The sequence below is a fragment of the Caretta caretta genome, chromosome 12 (assembly GCF_965140235.1).
Source record: "Caretta caretta isolate rCarCar2 chromosome 12, rCarCar1.hap1, whole genome shotgun sequence".
Taxonomy (NCBI): Eukaryota; Metazoa; Chordata; order Testudines; family Cheloniidae; genus Caretta; species Caretta caretta.
This window is the reverse complement of record NC_134217.1, coordinates 5,832,029-5,849,960: the sequence shown is the minus strand read 5'-3', so window position 1 is coordinate 5,849,960 and position 17,932 is coordinate 5,832,029. Positions and strand designations below refer to the sequence as shown.

Below are 17,932 nucleotides of genomic sequence, written 5' to 3'. Positions count from 1 at the left end.
AAAGTTATGATTCACAGCATGGCCCCAAACAGTGTGTTGCCTTTGGGAAACTCTGTCATAAATGTGGGGAAAATAATCATTTTGCAAAATGCTGCAGATCCCAAAAGCAGAAAAGTGAAGTGCGTTAAGTTGAAGACAGCCTGGTTGAGGACTTTTACACAGACGTGCTGGGATCTAGCAAGCCTGATGAGAGGGACTGGATACTGCCCATGACAGCGAATGAAACAATTATTCCACTGAAACTGGACACAGGAGCTCAGGTCACTATTCCGTCTGAACCGGATTATGAGAGACTGAAGATAAGACCAAACTGGGACCACCAAGCAAAGTAACTGGTTATTCTGGAACAAATAGACCAGTAAAGGAGAGGTGCACTGCTCGAATCAACCATGAAAACAAGCACGTACCGGCTCCTGTTCATTGTAGTGCCAAAGGAGGTGACATCAATTTTAGGCCTGGCTGCCTCTGAAAAACTCCATCTGGTAAAACAGGTGCTCTCCCTACAAGATCATACTGACCCCAGCTACAAGGCACTCTTTTGGGAAGATCACGATCTGTTCCAACGGTTGGATTGTTGCAGGGTGAACATACAATCCGGATAAACAAGCAGGTCCCTCCAGGTATCCATCCATGTAGAAAGGTGCCATTTGCACTCCGAGATAAACTCAAGGCTGAGGTCACAAGGCTGAGAGCAATGCAAGTAATACAAAAAATGGAGGAGCCAGCAGAATGTGTGCGCTCCCTAGTCACTGTGGAGAAAAGTAGCGGCCAGCTACACGTATGCTTAGATCGGCGAGACTTCAACAAGCGGTGGGGTGGGGGGAGAAGAACATTTCAAACTGCCAACCGGAGAAGAGATTATGGCAAATGCTAAATATTTCAGCACATTGGATGCCTCCTCAGGATTTTGGCAGCTAAAATTAACTGAAGAAAGATCAAAACTATGCATATTGAATACCCCATTTGGAAGATACAGATTCTTATGCCTACCCATCAGCATAGCTTCAGCACCAGAAGTGGACCACAAGACCATACATCTGATTCATGAACATATTAATGGTGTCAACACCTCAATGGATATCATCATCATCTGGGGCTCAAACAAGAGGAGCGTGATTGTAGACTTTGGGAAGTCTTGGCTCCCACTAGAGCTGCAAACTTGAAATGAAATGGGTAGAAATGTCTTTTAGGAGTTACAGAACTGACACTGGTTGGAGAGATCATTTCCAATGAATGTGTAAAACCTGATAAGAAGAAGATTTCAGCCACTGAAACAATGCCACATTCCCAGTCAAAAAAAGATGTCCAACAATTCCTGGAAATGGTTAATTCACTTGGAAAATTCATAATCTATCTAGCTACATAAGCAGTGGCTTTGAGGAAACTCCCAGAAAATAAAAATGAACAATACTGGGGTGCAGAACAGGAGGAATCATGGGAAGGTTTGAAACAACTGATACAAGAACCAGTGTTGAAGTGCTACACACCAAGCAGGCCTATTAAAATTTCAGCAGATGCTTCACAATCTGGGTTAGGTGCACTGATTTTACAAAAATATGTTGGCAACCTATGGCGTAAAGTAAATTCCCAGAGCTAACAAAAACCTGCAACAAATAAGAGGGGAAACGGAGAAAGATGAATCATTGGGGACCCTTAAAGAAGTGATCATTAAAGAGTGGCCTAAAGAAATAAGCAGTTCCTTCCAAGTATAAGAGACTATTGGAACTGAAGACATGTGCTTACTGTGATAGATGGGGTGATTTTCAAGGGCAGCAAGGTTGTAATTCCAGTGAGGCTCTGGAAAGAAATGCTACAGAAGATCCATGAGGGTCACTGAGAAGTGCAAACAATGAGCATGAGAGGTACTATGTTGACCTCAGATCAATCACATCACTACTGTAGTAGGAAACTGCTTTTCATGCTTGAAATACAAGCCATGCCATCAGGCAGAGCCACTGAGTCCTCATCCAGTTCCCCAGAGGCCTTAGGAGAAGTTAGGCACTGACCGATTTACCTGGCAAACAAAGGATTATTTAATAGTCAAAGATTATTATTCGCTGTATCCAGAAATTTGCACTGCACAGTAATAGCAGTAGTAAGTCAGCGATAGGTGGCATGAAGGGAATCTTCTCCAGACGTGGAATTCCAGGTGGAGTCTTTAGTGATAATGGCCTGCAATTTTCCAGGGCAGATTTTAGGCAGTTTGCCCTAGATTGGGATTTTCATCACAAAACATCCAGTCCAAATTACCCCAATCGAATGGATTTGTGGAAAGGTCTCGACGGACAGTAGAGAACTTTATGACAGACTTTTGGCAGTGGGTGATTTGCATAAAGCATGACTGGTTTACGGAATGCACCCCTGCAGCATGGCTCTTCTCCAGCTCAGCTGGTAATGGGAAGGAGGCTCAGATCTAATTTATCAATCACTGATAACGTGCTGAAATCTCATGAGAATAAACCACACAGAAGATGAAAGGAAATCAGAAGAGAGAGCGGAAACATTATTTTGACCAAAGGGCCCACAATCTCCCACCTCTTAACCCAGGAAACAGGGCATGCCTGAGGAATCACACCTCTATTACGTGGGGCCAAAGGGACAGCTGCATCCAAGGTCTTCCGTAGACCAGACAGACCAAGGGGATGCATTTTGCCATAATGGAAGGGATCTAAGAGTAATCCCCAAAAGCTCCAAAGCATTGACAGGAGCTGCAGACTCTGGCATTTCCCAACCGCCTGGCCGTTTCTCATCAACGGACAGACGAGAAACTGGCAAGGCGCAAGAGAACTCAGCCTCTAATGGAAGGCTGATCCTTAGAAAGGGATCCTTAGTGAGAGGGTCCCTCATAAGGGCCAGTATTACGAATATAGGAATTGTGAGGCATGCTTGCGAAGCACGGAGGTCAAGAATGCAGTGTAGGTGCATGTGCAGTTCACCACAGACTCACTCATGGGTTTTTTAAATTCCTTTGTCATTCCCCGGCATGTGGTTTAATGAACACCCAGATCATTCCAGGCCTCCCTGGGATGAGTGGGAGAGATGTCCAGTTCAGTTACCATCCAACTCCGGCTGCCCTGCCACCAGCCCCACATGTTGCAAGAAGGGCAGACGTCCCCGGGGGACCCAGCTCACTTACCCATCAGCCCCGCTTGCTTCACGCCCCAGAGGGCCGCTCCGGTGGTGAAGGAATTCCACAGCGTGCCAATCACCGCGTAGGTCAGGATTGCCCCGAGATTATCAAAGAACAGCCGGCTAGGCATGAAATAGCCCGAGTCCAGGACGATGGGGGGAAGGAGGAAGAGAAAGAACAGGCTGGGCTCCAGCTGGTACTCAGCTCTCTTAGCGATGGCCAGAACAATGCCCCCGAGGCCCAGCCCCAGCAGGATGAGGAGGCAGCTCTCCGGGACCACGGACGTCACCTTCCTGGACAGCTGGAACACTGCAGTGTAGACAGGGAACAGGGCATCACTGCGGGGCCTGCAGCCGGGCAGAAGGCCCCAAGCCCCAGCTTACAACGCTCTGGGAGTGTGCCACCATCCCCAATGCACTGATGCTGCAATAGGGCTTCCTCAAAGGACTACATGGGGTCCCGGGGAATGAGGAAAGATCCCAGCCTGCCCCAGGGTCACGTACACACGGCCCAGCCGGGCACCGGCGTCCCAGGACATCCAAGCCTGCCCCAGGGCCACGTATATACGGCCCAGCCGGGCACCGGCGTCCCAGGACATCCCAGCCTGCCCCAGGGCCACGTACACACGGCCCAGCTGGGCACAGGCGTCCCAGGACATCCCAGCCTGCCCCAGGGTCACGTACACACGGCCCAGCCGGGCACCGGCGTCCCAGGACATCCCAGCCTGCCCCAGGGCCACGTATATACGGCCCAGCTGGGCACCGGCGTCCCAGGACATCCTAGCCTGCCCCAGGGCCACGTACACACGGCCCCGCTGGGCACAGGCGTCCCAGGACATCCCAGCCTGCCCCGTGGCCATGTACACACGGCCCAGCCGGGCAGTGGCGTCCCAGGACATCCCAGCTGCCCCAGGGCCACGTACACACGGCCCAGCCGGGCACCGGCGTCCCAGGACATCCCAGCCTGCCCCAGGGCCACGTACACACGGCCCAGCCGGGCACCGGCGTCCCAGGACATCCCAGCTGCCCCAGGGCCACGTACACACGGCCCAGCCGGGCACCGGCGTCCCAGGACATCCCAGCCTGCCCCAGGGCCACGTACACACGGCCCAGCCGGGCACCGGCGTCCCAGGACATCCCAGCCTGCCCCAGGGCCACGTACACACGGCCCAGCCGGGCACCGGCGTCCCAGGACATCCCAGCTGCCCCAGGGCCACGTACACACGGCCCAGCCGGGCACCGGCGTCCCAGGACATCCCGCCTGCCCCGTGGCCACGTACACATGGCCCAGCCGGGCACCGGTGTCCCAGGACATCCCAGCCTGCCCCAGGGTCACGTACACACAGCCCAGCCGGGCACCGGCATCCCAGGATATCCCAGCCTGCCCCAGGGCCACGTACACACGGTCCAGCCGGGCACTGGCGTCCCAGGATATCCCAGCCTGCCCCAGGGCCACGTACACACGGCCCAGCCGGGCACCGGCGTCCCAGGACATCCCGCCTGCCCCGTGGCCACGTACACACGGCCCAGCCACGCACCGGCGTCCCAGCACATCACAGCTGCCCCAGGGCCACGTACACATGGCCCAGCCGGGCACCGGTGTCCCAGGACATCACAGCTGCCCCAGGGCCACGTACACACGGCCCAGCCGGGCACCGGTGTCCCAGGACATCACAGCTGCCCCAGGGCCACGTACACACGGCCCAGCCGGGCACCGGTGTCCCAGGACATCCCAGCTGCCCCAGGGCCCAGCTGCACACGGGTGTCCTGGCTCTCTATACAGCTGGCTACAAGGCACTCCTAGTTCAGGCTCTAAAGAAGCAAAGACGTTCAAGTCCCTCGGTTCTTTCAGGCCCTTGTCTGTCGTGCTGAAAGTCAGTGGGGTGTTTACTATCCGACTTCTGGGTTCGATCAATTCCCGGTTAACACAGAGAAATTCATTTGCTGTTATTTTCTTCTAAATTGTCACCTTTGGTATTGTATAGAAACCAAAGAATCAATCGATCAGTCTTTCTCGTTTTCCTGCAGGCAGCCCCCGTTCACCCCAGTCCTGCAGCCCAGACACCTCCCTGAGGAACGGTCAGAGGGACTAACGCCCCCTTCGCTCTCCAAGCAGCATCAAGAGCCTTCCCTGCAGCGGCCTCAGCCAGCAGAGAGGGACAGTGTCGGACCACTTGCTGCAGAACACACACGATCGAATCCCCAGACAGAGGCGTGCAGCTTTCCCGCATCGTGACTTATCTGCAAAAAGTGCAACATGCAGAAAGGTGCCAGCGTGGCACTGGATTGAGAGGGTTTTTTAAAGTGTTTTATTCCATTTAGGGTCTAGGAATGAATCTTAAACGGCTACCAAATGGGATTGTTGGGCAAACGGCTCATACTGCCACACCAATCCGTCAGCTGTGTGACAAAGGCAAAGAGTGTGCACACAGCAACACCGGGCAGGACAGAAGGGTCTCCTTGGCGTCTCCTTTCTAGCAGGCCCATCTGGGACCTGCCTACCCCTCTGCTGCTGTCAGACCCCAAACCCGGACTCCTGCAGCACATGACGCTGTTGCATGCTGCTGACCTTGTCTCACTCACCCTCTGCCACCCAAGACGGCCTCCCCAGGAAACGACAATGCAGCGCAGGGCCCTCCTGGCCAACGTAGCAAAGACCAGTCATGATCTTCCCCAAGAAGCCCCCAAGCCAACAGGCACAGACAGTGACTTCTGCCCAGAGGATCGGTACCTGGCCTGATAGTAAGTGCACTAGAGGCCTCCTTTTGGGGCGCTACGGAGCTCATGTTGTTTGGGTGTTGGGAGCTTTTAGGCATTTTCTTTGAGCTTAAAAACAAGAAGGCCTGGAGCCGTGGCCACGTACGATCCCCTCCCTGGTCTGAGAGCACGTTACTGATCAACACTTGAAAACCTTTCAGCAGACGTTCACTGTTCGGCTCAGCGAGATGCCCAGCACTTCCCAGGCTTGGCATGATGCTGAGCAGGGATCACCGAGCTTTGTCCACAGCTCTAGGGTAGCTCCCAAAGCCTTTGAACTCCATGCCTTTGGTCTGTCTGCAGCAGGCCCTGCTGGCCGCTCACAATGGCATGAGGATCCCTAGCTCCCAGCTCTGATCCTGGCTGGGATCTGGAGAAGGGCTTGTAGCAGTCAGTAAACAGGATCAGTGAGTGAGCAGAGCCATCCTCAGTGAGCGCAGGGAGCCAGCACAGGCCATCGGGACTCAGCCAGTCTCAGCTGCCTTGGGCCCTGCGGGTGAGATGGGATTTGCTGTCTCTGGCAGGGGCGTCTCTCTGGTAACATGGCACCTCCCTGCACACACACACACATGCTAACACAGCGGTCTCCCCATTACCAATCACTGCTGGGCAACCGTCTCCTGGCTGCAGGTTGATCACTGGTGCCACCCCAAAATGCAGGCACACAAGCCTGTGCCTACCCCCATGAGATCACGGGAACTCATGGAGAAACACGCTGCGGCATGGGAAACCAAATGTTCCCAGCACTGATTCAATCCCCGGCCCCCAGGCTGCATGACTTTCTCTCTCAGATGGGCACAGGGCACATGGCCTCTTTCCCCTCCCCAGGGCCCCCTGCAGCTCCTGCTGGAACCCCAAGAATTTCCCTCCCCAACTTCTCCCTGCAGCTTTCATTAGAGGCCATAGTCTTCTTCACTGAATTAATCACAGCAAGAAACGCTTCAACAAAGACTCAGCTTACGCCCCAGACAGCACCCAGGGCCTGTCAGTGTGGTGGTGCCTGGGAAAGACACCTCTGAACTGTAAGTGCTGCCAAGGGGCTCAGCATCCAAGCTGGGTCCCAAGGGCATGCAGGCAGCTGCTAGTCACCAGACCTGATTCTGATTATCCATACAAACATCCGAGCTGCTTGAGAATCCGACTAAGCTTGTGACCTCGCTGACATCTTGTGGCAGTGAGTTCCATAGGTTGAATGTGTGTTATGTGAAAAGGTTACTTCCTTTCATCAGTTTTAAATACGTTTCCTCTCGGTTTCATTGGGTGCCTCTTGTCCCCATAAGGGCTTTCTCTGGGGTCCCTGCAAGGCTCCCTCCTTTTCTCTCCTCACACCTTTTCTCTTGGGGGGTCTCACCCCTTCATCCAGCTTCAGCTACCATGTCCATGCTGGTGGCACACACATCTACTTTTCCATTCGTGACCTATCTCCCCACAGAGGTCTCACCAGCAGCTGACTCCTCCCTCTCCCTCACCCCACACATCTAGGGCAGGTCAAGATCTTTACATTTCTTCCTCCACAATGTGTCTGAGAACCAACTCTCACCCCCACCTATGACAATCTGCCCCAAATGCAGGTGCTCAGATCCTCCTGGTTTGTCAACCTCACCCCATCCTCCTCTGAATGGTTTCCCCTACATCACCAAATCAACCATCAACTTCTCGTCCTCACCTTCAAGGCCCTGACTAACGCTGGCCCATCGCCTCCCCATCCCAATGCTGGGCGTGCCCCTCACATTGTCTCTCACACAGCTGGCATATCCGGCCATCACCCTCCCTGCACCTGCATTGCTCCCAGAAACCCTCCGCTGCGGCAACACCCACAAGGAGTGAGTCAGACATGTATTTATACCCAGAGAACGATGCTGTGTGCTGGCCTGGCTGAGGGGCCGCATGATCTCCCTGCGGTGTCTCCGGCCCTGCTCTCACTACCTCTCTGCACTGGGCCAGTGCCCCCTCAGGGCAGCACGTCTGAAATGCCCTTGGGTGCTTTTGGGGGTGTGGGGGTGACCTGCCCTCTGACTGTATTGTCAGGTCCTGGCACTGGGAAATACGAAGTGCTGTGAATGGTGAGCGAGAGTTAACGGGGCACTGACCTCGCCAGCGGATATTCTGCACACGGCTCTCCTCTCCCCGCTCAGGTAAACATGCCCGAAGCCCACTCGCCTCGCTGGGTGCGGTGCCAGGACTTAGAACATACGACTGACCCTTCTGCGGGGCACCATGGAGCCGCCGACAGAGCCAGGAGGAAAAACTGACCCCAGCGTGAGGGCTTGAAGGCCCTTTCCTGCTGACTCCGAAAGCCAGGTAGGCGACTCCACAGCAGTTCCATAGAGGGCTGCAGCTTGTTCCCCCACAGCAAGCACGACAGGAAGGCTGGCCATAGACATCTCAGAAAGAGAAACGCAAACCAAAGCAGTTGTGGAGGAAAGGGTGTGCCAGGCTGGTCACGCCCGGGCCTCTGGCTCAGTGCACACCCTGCAGCTGGGCCCTGGGAGCAGCCAGTGACCGCAAATGCCTCAGGGAGAGGCACGAGGTGCATGTGGCCCAGTCCTGAAGTTACCAGCACAAGCTCTGAGAAGAGGAGGAAGGAGAAAGATGAAGGCCACAGCCAGCCCTTCCACTGAACACCCACAGGATCAGTATCTAGTGCCCTTTGCACCCAGGGCACAAACCCCAGGCAAAGAGCCATATTCCAAAGGGGAACAATTCCTGCCTTTTCCATTTTTTTCATGTACACCCTCCTCCTCCAACCGCACTCGCGCCCCCAGCTCCCAAGGCTGACAACGGCTAGCTGTTTGCATGGTGAGGAGTTGGGCCGGTCTGACAGTCCGCAGCGCAGTTTGAGAGCGGAGAAGGATTTCACTGCTGAGTCTGAATGCTCCTCCCGGCAGCAGTGGTCGTGCCCTGAGAGCAGCCCTCAGGCTAAGCCACAGCCCTACGAGTCTCACCAGGTGAAAGGGCCATTCTGAGCCCCGGCAGCCCCATGTCTGCAGGTCGCTTCCACTAGCTCCAACACCCAGACGGGCCAAAGGGCCCCGTGTGCGTGTGCAACCCCGGTAAGGCGCCGTACTCAGCTCACTGCAGGAGACAGAATCCGCTTCCCACAGGAAGAGAACTCTGTGGCGCATCCCCGAGGAGCTTAGGGGTTCCACCCTCAGGCGGGGGATCAGAGCTGTGGGAAATCCAGCTCCTCCCGGCTCCCCCTGAAGACCTACACCCGTCCCCACCCCCAGTCCTCTCAGCAATGCCAGGAGTCCCATCCTGCCTGCGCATGAGGGAGCGGGAGGCGCTGCTGCTAACAGGACATGGCTTCCCCTCCCGGGGCAGACATTAATCTTAGCAGAGAGCTCTGCTCTGTTCAGGGTTCATTCCACGCCACCCCATGCTCCCCCGTCCCCTTTATCCTGGCGTCACGTTATGTGCCTCAGGCGGCGAATAGGGGGGACCGAGATGCATGGAAAGGATGAAGTGAGATGTCCCAGATGATCCTGGCAAGCGACCCGCACCCCACGCCGCAGGGGAAGGTGAAACCCCAGGACACTGCCAATCTGACCCGGCGGAAATTCCTTCCCGACCCCAGTGCGGTGGTCAGCTAGACCCCGAGGTGGCAGCCGCGGAGCCAGGAGCCTAGAATGGGGCAGCACTTGCTCACGGTGGGGGCGCTGGGTAAGGCGGCACAGCGGCTAAAGCCGCCTGGCACAGTCGGGATGGCTAAGGAAAGGGCAGGGGAGCAAGGGGACAGTCTGAGCCGCTCTCGCCAGCAGCCGTCTGCTGATTTCTTGGAGGCGCCAGGGAGGGGGTGGGGCTGAGGAGGGCTGGGATGGAGGCGAGACCTGGGTGCCATGGACTAGCTCAGAGAGGGCATGGCCTGACCGGGGGTGTGTGAAAGAACGAGCAAAGACACTTGTGGGAGAGGTGAACAAATGGGCATCCGGGGCTAGTATTACTGGAGAGATCCCGGACCACGTGATAAGAGACAAAGGGGATAAGTAGAGAGGAGCAGAGATGGGCAGGGCCCACAAGGGGAGGATGAAAAGCTTGACCCTGAATCAGAGGCGGATTAAGGTCACCTGGGGCTCCCAGTGCCGGAACCATGGCCCTGCCCCACCCCTCCCCCCGTGGCCCCACCCCCGTTCCACCCCTTCCCCTGTGGCCCCGCCCCCGGTCCACCCCTTCCCCCCGTGGCCCCGCCCCCGCCCAGTTCCGCTCCTTTCTCTGCAGTCCTGCCCTCCACTTGCTCCTTTCAACCACCGCCCCCTGCCACTGCTGCAGCCCCGAGACCAAAGAAACACTGTGCCCCCACCACGGCCCCGGGCCGTGGCAGGAAGGGAGAGCTCCTCCAGCCCAGGGGCCGTGGCAGGCGGATATTTTTCTGGGGGCCCCAAATTGGCCGGGGCCCCTGGGCACAGGCCCCATGGGCTCATGCGGTAATCCGCCACTGCCCTGATGAGGACTGGGGGCAGTGACCCGGTCAGATCAAGGGGCAAGCGCCTCAGGGAGGCAACAGGAAGGCTGCAGGGGAGGAGGCGGCAGAGGAGCAGTGCATCCTGGACACATCCGAGAGGCGCTGGCTCAGTCTCTCTAGCTGAGAATAGCTCAGAGCAGCCAGGGACCGAGAGCAAAGGCCGCCCACTCAACCAGGAGGTGCAGTTCCCAGGGGGGCTGCAGCAGCAATGTGACAGGTGGTGAGGGCACCAGCTATTTGGGGATCATGCTGGTTGGAACATGACCAAACCCACCGCCAGCCTTGTCTTGCGTTTTTGCCCCTTTCTCCCCCAAACCCATTTCTCCTGCCCCTGCTATGACCCTTGTCTCCATGACTGCCGTTCTCTCTCTCCTGCACACAGGGTACCCCGCCTTTGCTCCATTTCCTTCCCAGCCCTCTCTCCTTCCGGTCTCCTTCCCTTCCATCCCTGAGCCCCTCCTCCATTTCCCCAGGCCAGGGTCAGTGTCCCCAGAAGGTCCAGGCACTCCCTGGCACAAACCCAGCACTGGCTTGGCTCTGCGCCCCGGGCTGCCCACTGACGTAGGGCACGGAGCAAATGTACTAGCCAAGTTCATGAGAGGATAATATGCCATTACTCACCTCCGGCATGGACAAAGCACTAGCCACGGCCCAGCAGCTGGCACAGAGCACTCAGTGAGGGGACATGGATGAAACCAGACGCCAGGTGAGGCTCTCCTCAACTTCTAGAGCCCAGGGGCTTTGCAGTCACACAAGTCAGGACCAAAGGGAGCCACGGGCCAGGACTAGAGCGGGTTGTCTCTGGACAGGGGGAGTTTAGTTGCAGTGCAGACACAAGCTCATCTAGACAAGCCCGGAGAAGACCACAGCAAGGCAAGAGAGTTGAAAAAGGCCAAGCAAAAAGCTACCAGCATAAAGTGGAAGAACGTGACAGTTTCCTGCAGCCAAGGGCACCCGCCCCTCTCTGCCCTGGGCTCATGGGAAATACATTTCGGCATCCGGCTCCCCAGAGGACAGCTCTGGCCAGGAGACAGCCCTTCCTTCTGTGGCTGCCCGTGACGGCCACACAGCGGTCGTGGGCTCTCCCTGGCACTAACTGGGGGCCTCACAGCAGCTTCCGCTAATGCAGACTGTGGTGCCCACTTCCTGAGTGGGGCTAGCTGGCAAGGGCACAGTAGGCCTGCACTCTGCACTGCCAGGGAGCTCCTGGGTGCCGGGTACTACAAAGCCCGAACATGTATGCTCGCCATCCCATGGAGTAGCCTGCAGGAATCGAGACTAGCTGTGGGGGCAGACCATGCCCTCTTTTCGCTCTCCTCAGTGCGGGAGGAACTGGGTACCAGCTCCTCAAGCACGTGAATGGTTGTTGCCTTAACACACGCTGTGCACCATGTGGTTGGATACTCCCTCCACGAGTGCCACAAAAACACCCACAACCTGTACAAACCAATGCAGAAATGCAAACTCCTTTGTAGTCATGGTGCAGCGATCAGGGGAGGGCGGAGAGCTCTAATTTTACACACATAAAGCAGGAATCTGAGAATTAAGGTTCCCACAGCAACTGTAACTTGGCCACCCATGAATTAACTTCAGCGCCTAACCATCACAGACAGCATCCAAAATACCATGCAGCGAGGCTGATTTGCAGTTGCTATGAGAGCATTGCTGATATGAAACCACAGAAAAACCTCTGAAAAACTCCTACACCAAGGGAATAATAAGTGCCATCTTAATCAGCGACGTGCTCAAATGCCCGTGTGTGACTGCTTGGCCTTGCACAGAAAGCTGGCCTTCAGAGATGAAGGACAGGACAACCAGAAGAATGTTTATTCATTGTGAAAAACCCTTTGATTTTGTGCGACCTTGCCATAGAAATAATTGCAATCCTCCACTGTGGACAGACATGACAATTATGCATCACTCCCAGAAAACTTCGGACAAGGAGCTCCCGCAACTTAAAAGTCTCTGAATGGAGCACTGGCTTCAGCCTGAGCTCTGGCACCTCCAACGAAGTGTTGGAACAGGATGAAAATTCTCCACTGGACACAAAGGTGGTTGTTCTGACAAGGATGACCCTTCTCCTCACAGATTTTGGTCTGTTCTTTTGCCTCTACAATTTTAAGCATCCCAGGAGCATGGCACTGAGAAGCAGTCTTGCTGGTCCCTGAAATTTCCCAAGTGGTCACCAGCGAGGAGCTAGCTTATAGACCAAGAAGTAATAAGACTTCCCCAGACAGGCAGGTTCCGTGGCTAGACGCCGGTATACAAGAGACTGCCTTTCAGCGTATCCCGGTGCTTGTGAAACGGACCTGCGGCTAGAGGAGCAGGGATCTGTGTGGGCTCTACCCACTGCAATAACTAACTGTTTGGGGAGAAGACCTCTCGCTGTCAGTAGCACTCCAGCAAACACACACCAGGCAAGGGGGCCCCTTTACAGCGTCTCGAGTTGAGTACTTTTGAAAACAGGACTCTCCCTCTCCACCAGCCATGGTGGACGTTGAACCCTTGCGTAGCTAACTTGACACCATCAACTGCGGGGAACTCAGCAACAACTTCTGTCAGCTCAGAATCCCCCCACCCCCACCCCAAGGGAAGAGCAGAAGAACTAGCTGGCTGTTTGCTCACACTTCTCACGCAGGGCCCCCCCTTAGCAGATTTAAGACCCAGACACGTGCCTGACAAACACGCAGCCAAGGGATCCAGTTCTCTCCCTGGTTAGCAGAGCTCCAATTCCGCGGGGCACGCGAGAGCCAGCAGCTGGGTAAGAGTGTTTGTCATGACTCCAGTGCTGCCCTTCAGGGCCCTGCAGCCACTCCTCTTGAGCATCAGGAAGGCCTCCCTGCTAGCAGAGCTAAGAGCCACCACATGGATAACAATCGTATCCACCCTGCCGACAAGAGCTGCTAGCACAGGGGTCCCCAACGCGGTGCCCGCCGGGGCATTTTTGTGCGCCCGCAGGACACCCCACCGCCAAAATGCCGCCGAGAAGCATTGCCGTTTCTCGGCAGTATTTCAGTGGCGGGGTGTCTGGCGTCCACCAGTTTTCTGGGAATAGCAATATGCTATTCCCACAAGAAAGGTTGGGGACCACTCTGCTAGCACATGCAGGCAGCACCAACCCCCCTCCAGAGGCAGTTGCCCCCAACAGGGAGAACTAGCTGCTCCGATCCAGAGACACTCGGGCCCCTTCTAGCTTCTCTCCTCTCATTCTACCTCAATCACGTGGAAATAGGACTCAGACCAGGGACAGGGAAGACTCAGTGGAGCCTGGTGTCACAATTTCAGGGCAGCTACATCTGTATTCCCCATCTGGGGTCCCTTGAGGGCAGCCACTTAAGGTTTCCAGCCCCCAGCTGCTCCCTTTCTTGGGCAGAGACCCGCAGGGGTTTTAAGGCTGCACAGCTCCCTGCATTACACTGTGATATCCCCAGCAAGCCAGACTGCTCAAACAGACGCTTTGCTGTCTCTCGGAGCACTACAAGCAGCGTATTGCGAGCAATCACAAGTCACCGTGCAGCCCCTTCTCAGCAAACACATCTACTCTTAAGGTGAAAGCATTACAGAGAAACCACATACAAATAATAAATGACCCTACAAGCATGCTAAAAGCTTAGCAGACCCTGCAGTCTTGTGGGGTCCTAGTAAATCAGGGCCTTCCAACCCTTCCCAGGAAGGATTGGGACCCCCTTGGACAGAAGGTCCTGTCCGGTTGCTGGATCAGAAGCAGGCCCTGAGTCAGTTTAAACTCGGGCTATTGATCCAAAAGTCCTTTCTTTGTCTGTTTGCCTCTGGAGAATCCAGTCTGAAGCGGTATGTGAGCCCGTCCAGGAAGATGGTACTTTTCGGGTGGGTTACAACCTGGCTGTCTTGCCTTAATCACCAGCCACCGGGTTTAGTCCCTGGAGGAGCTGAGCTAGCCCTGCCCCATGAAGCAGAACACAATCACCCAGAAACCATTCATGTTACACAATGGACCCCAGAGACACGGCAAGGGGTCGCCCCATCTGTCACCCCTGTAAGGCGACTTCGCCGTCGATAAAGCAATAGCCTGACGAGCTTTTCCCTGGCTAAGTGCATCTGAGCTCTGCTGGCTGAGGGCAGGTCTGGGCTCCACCGCTGCTGAAGAGAACAGAACCTACTGTCATTTCCCTGGTACCGCAAAAACAAAACCATGTCCTTACTCAGATCTGGGAGCGACTGACCTAGCAGCCCCACGCTCACCCTCCAGATGTGCCCCAGCACATTGTCACCCTGCCCAAGGGCCTGTATCACCAACCCCTGCCCCTCCCTTACCATGCCCAAGGGGTTGGGACCCCCAGCTCCTCCTCGCCCAGTGCAGCAAGCGCTTCCCCTCAACCAATTCCTCTGTATGTGCCGGGCTCACCTCTTGCCTGGATTATCATGATCTTCCTCTCTCGGGACACTCTGCTTCTCGCCTCCACCTCGTGCACTTTATGCAGAATGTGGCTATAAGAATCCCTGTCCTCTCCCGCCCTCCAGCCAGGTCAGCACTACAGCAGCTGGAAAGTTTCCACCAGAATATCTCTCCCCGGGAAAACACCCAGGCAATGATACATATGGATCAATGTCTAATTTTTTGACAAGAACTTATGAGAGGGTTTTAATTTGGTCATTTCAATATTTCTGATTCGGGACAAAAGGAAATTTCAGAATATCAGAACAGAAATTCTGAGCTTCAACCAGCTCTCGTCACCACCTTCTCGTGTCCCTCCATGACCTTGTCTCACTCTCACCGTCTTCATCCTTATGACTCTCTAGAATTTCTCTGCTGTGCCAAGGGCTCTAGTCCTCACCCAGGACTAGGCATGCGGTGCTCTCCCTTCCGTGCCTGCCAGAGTACACAGGGGAAATGTCTTCCTAACCCTCGCCAAGCAGAGCCCGTTTTCTGGTGTGAGGCATCAAGGTTTATATCGCTCAGATATTTCTATCCTATCTCATGTCATTGTGGATGTTCATGTGACGAAGTGGGACTGTTCTTAATGTTTCCTCTGAATAGTGTGGGGGTGCCTCAGTTTCCCCTAGGCAGTTCTTAAGTCTCTAGGGGGTGGGGTAAGGGTGTATGATCATTGCAGAGCCCTAGAGGGCAGGTGTGTGCAGGAGTCTGGACACAGAGAATGGCCGACACCCTGTTTCCTGGCAACTGATGGCCTGGGCCCTTCCCCCCCCTGCAAGGTGAGAGCTGAAGGGTTGGAGAACAAAGGAATCAGGTGACCACCTGGCCCGGGAAAGGAACAAAGCCCAGAGGAGGAGGGGCTGGGGGGAGTTTCAGTTTGGGGCTGGCTGGGACATGGAGTGAGGTGCAGATGTGGTTGTCTGGCTCACTGCCCCCCAAAATGGACCCAGCTGAGGGGTCCCATTCTCTGCACCTGCAAGCTCTGTTTTAGACCATGTTCCTGTCGTCTAATAAACCTTCTGTTTTACTGGCTGGCTGAGAGTCACGTCTGACTGCGAAGTTGGGGTGCAGGACCCTCTGGCTTTCCCAGGAGCCCCGCCTGAGCGGACTCGCTGTGGGAAGCGCACGGAGGGGCAGAGGATGCTGAATGCTCTGAGGTCAGACCCAGGAAGGTGGAAGCTGTGTGAGCTGCGTGTCCTGAAGACAGGCTGCTCACAGAAAGGCGACTGCCCCAGAGTCCTGACTGGCTTCATGGGGAGCAGTTCCAGAGCATCGCCCAGGGACTCCGTGACAGTTCATTAACCCTCTTTGAATAACACGATGTTCTTGGCGTCAATGACATCTTGTGGCAGTGAGTTCCACAGCTGGGAACTGTGTAAAAATGTTAACAGCTTTAATTTGGTGCCTTTGAATTTCATTGGGTGATTTGTTATAGGATGATGAGAAAGGATGAACAGGATCACCTGAGAGACCTCCTCTAGGTTATCCATGCCTCTGCATATAGACCAGTCATAGACCCTTTTATTCATCTGTCACCTAAACTCTATTGCCCTAATCTATTTAATCTCCCTTCCAGCAGAAATCTTCATATGCCACTAATCACTAGAGCCCTGCAAATCTGCAGATATCTGCGGACCATGTATGAGGATCAGATGCAGATACAGATTTTGTAACCGCGCTGGGCTCTACTGATCACGTTTACTGCCCTTCTCTGGGCCCCTCTAGTCGGCTGTACCCTTTCTGAGGCAAGGGGACCAGAATTGTTGGAGGTTACCACTTGTACTCGGGAGCACCCACAATGCGCTTGGCCCTGACAGGAGGACCCAGCCCTGGCCTGACCAGCTGAGCACACACCGAGCAAGGGGAGAGAGGACAGGGCACTGCCCGTATCGTGGCATTATGATCTAAGCCGGATTATTCTCCAGCTCCTCCTTTTCCAATCCCACACCCCACTGTTACGGGAGAAAACCCCCCACTGGTCCTGCCCGCCCTCCCCCCATAATGGGCTTGCAACCCCCTGCCAGCTGCTGGTCACCCCCGGGTTGGAAGCCCAGCTCCATCCCCTCTTCATGCGTTCCCCTGTCGGCACCCTGCCCAGCGGCCAGCCCCAGAGGAGCTCAGCGCACGGTGTCCCTGGGGTGCCTGCCGAGCTCCGCCGGCTCTGGGCGGGGAGAGGCACCGGCCGTGCCGGGTGGGGGCCGACCCGCCCCGGGCTCCGCACTGGGCTCCCCCCGCAGCCGCCCGCCCGGTGCCCCCTTCCCCGGGACTCCTGGGTCCTTGCGCGGCCAGGCGCGCAGCCCGGGCTCTCCGGGGGGCGGCCCCGGGACGGGGCAGGGGGGTGGCCGGGGCGAGGCCGCAGGAGAGAAGCGGCCGGGATCGGGGGCAGGGCCACGCACCCCGGGCCGGTCCTGGGCTGGATCCCGCGGGGACTCACCGATCTTGGCCAGGCTGGCCACCAGGATCCAGCCCGCCACCAGGCACGGCGCCTGCACCTCCCGCCACTGCCAGCGGAGCAGCGGCGAGCCCGGGGCCGGCCCCGGCGAGCTCCCGGGGGCAGGGGCCAGCGCGGGGCCCGTGGGGGGCTGCATCGCGCCCGCTCCGCTCGCCGGGCTCCGCCGGGCTGCGCCGGCCCCGGCCCCGGGAGAGAGCGGGAGGGGACGTCACGGGCACGTCGGGCGGGACCGCCCCCAGCGCCCCCCCCCGGCTCCCGAACCCCCCAGATGCACCCCCCCGCCCCAGCCCTTGAACCCCCCCTGACCCCCGGCTCCCGAACCCCCAGCTGCACCCCCCCCGCCCCAGCTCCTCAACCCCCCTGCCCCCCCCGGTTCCCGAACCCCCCAGCTGCACCCCTCCCCCCCGCCCCAGCCCCTGAACCCCCCCTGACCCCCGGCTCCCGAACCCACCAGCTGCACCCCCCCGCCCCAGCCCTTGAACCCCCCCTACTCCCCCGGCTCCCGAACCCCCCAGCTGCACCCCCCCCGCCCCAGACCCTTCAACCCCCCTGCCCCCCCCGGCTCCCGAACCCCCCAGCTGCACCCCCCCACCCCAGCCCCCCAACCCCCCCTGCCCCCCCGGCTCCCGAACCCCCCAGCTGCACCCCTCCCCCCCCGCCCCAGCTCCTCAACCCCCCCTGCCCCCCCGGCTCCCGAACCCCCCAGCTGCACCCCTCC

General features: G+C 56.9%; 1 protein-coding gene across 6 annotated transcripts in view; it reads right to left on the bottom strand.

Moving 5' to 3' along the window:
- The window catches only part of SLC9A5 (solute carrier family 9 member A5), a 54,209-nt gene extending 36,821 nt beyond the window's left edge, over nt 1–17,388 (bottom strand). For all 6 annotated transcript variants that reach the window (XR_007352284.2, XM_048816704.2, XM_075118291.1 and 3 more), the window contains exons 1-2: nt 17,197–17,388; nt 3,137–3,439 (exon numbers count right to left, since the gene is read on the bottom strand). Coding sequence is in view for 5 of the 6 variants with exons in the window: in XM_048816704.2 (XP_048672661.1) it covers nt 3,137–3,439; nt 17,197–17,350 (457 nt within the window). In the remaining variant the exon portion in view is untranslated. The remainder of the gene's footprint in view (nt 1–3,136; nt 3,440–17,196) is intronic.
- Nucleotides 17,389–17,932: the final 544 nt, after the last annotated feature.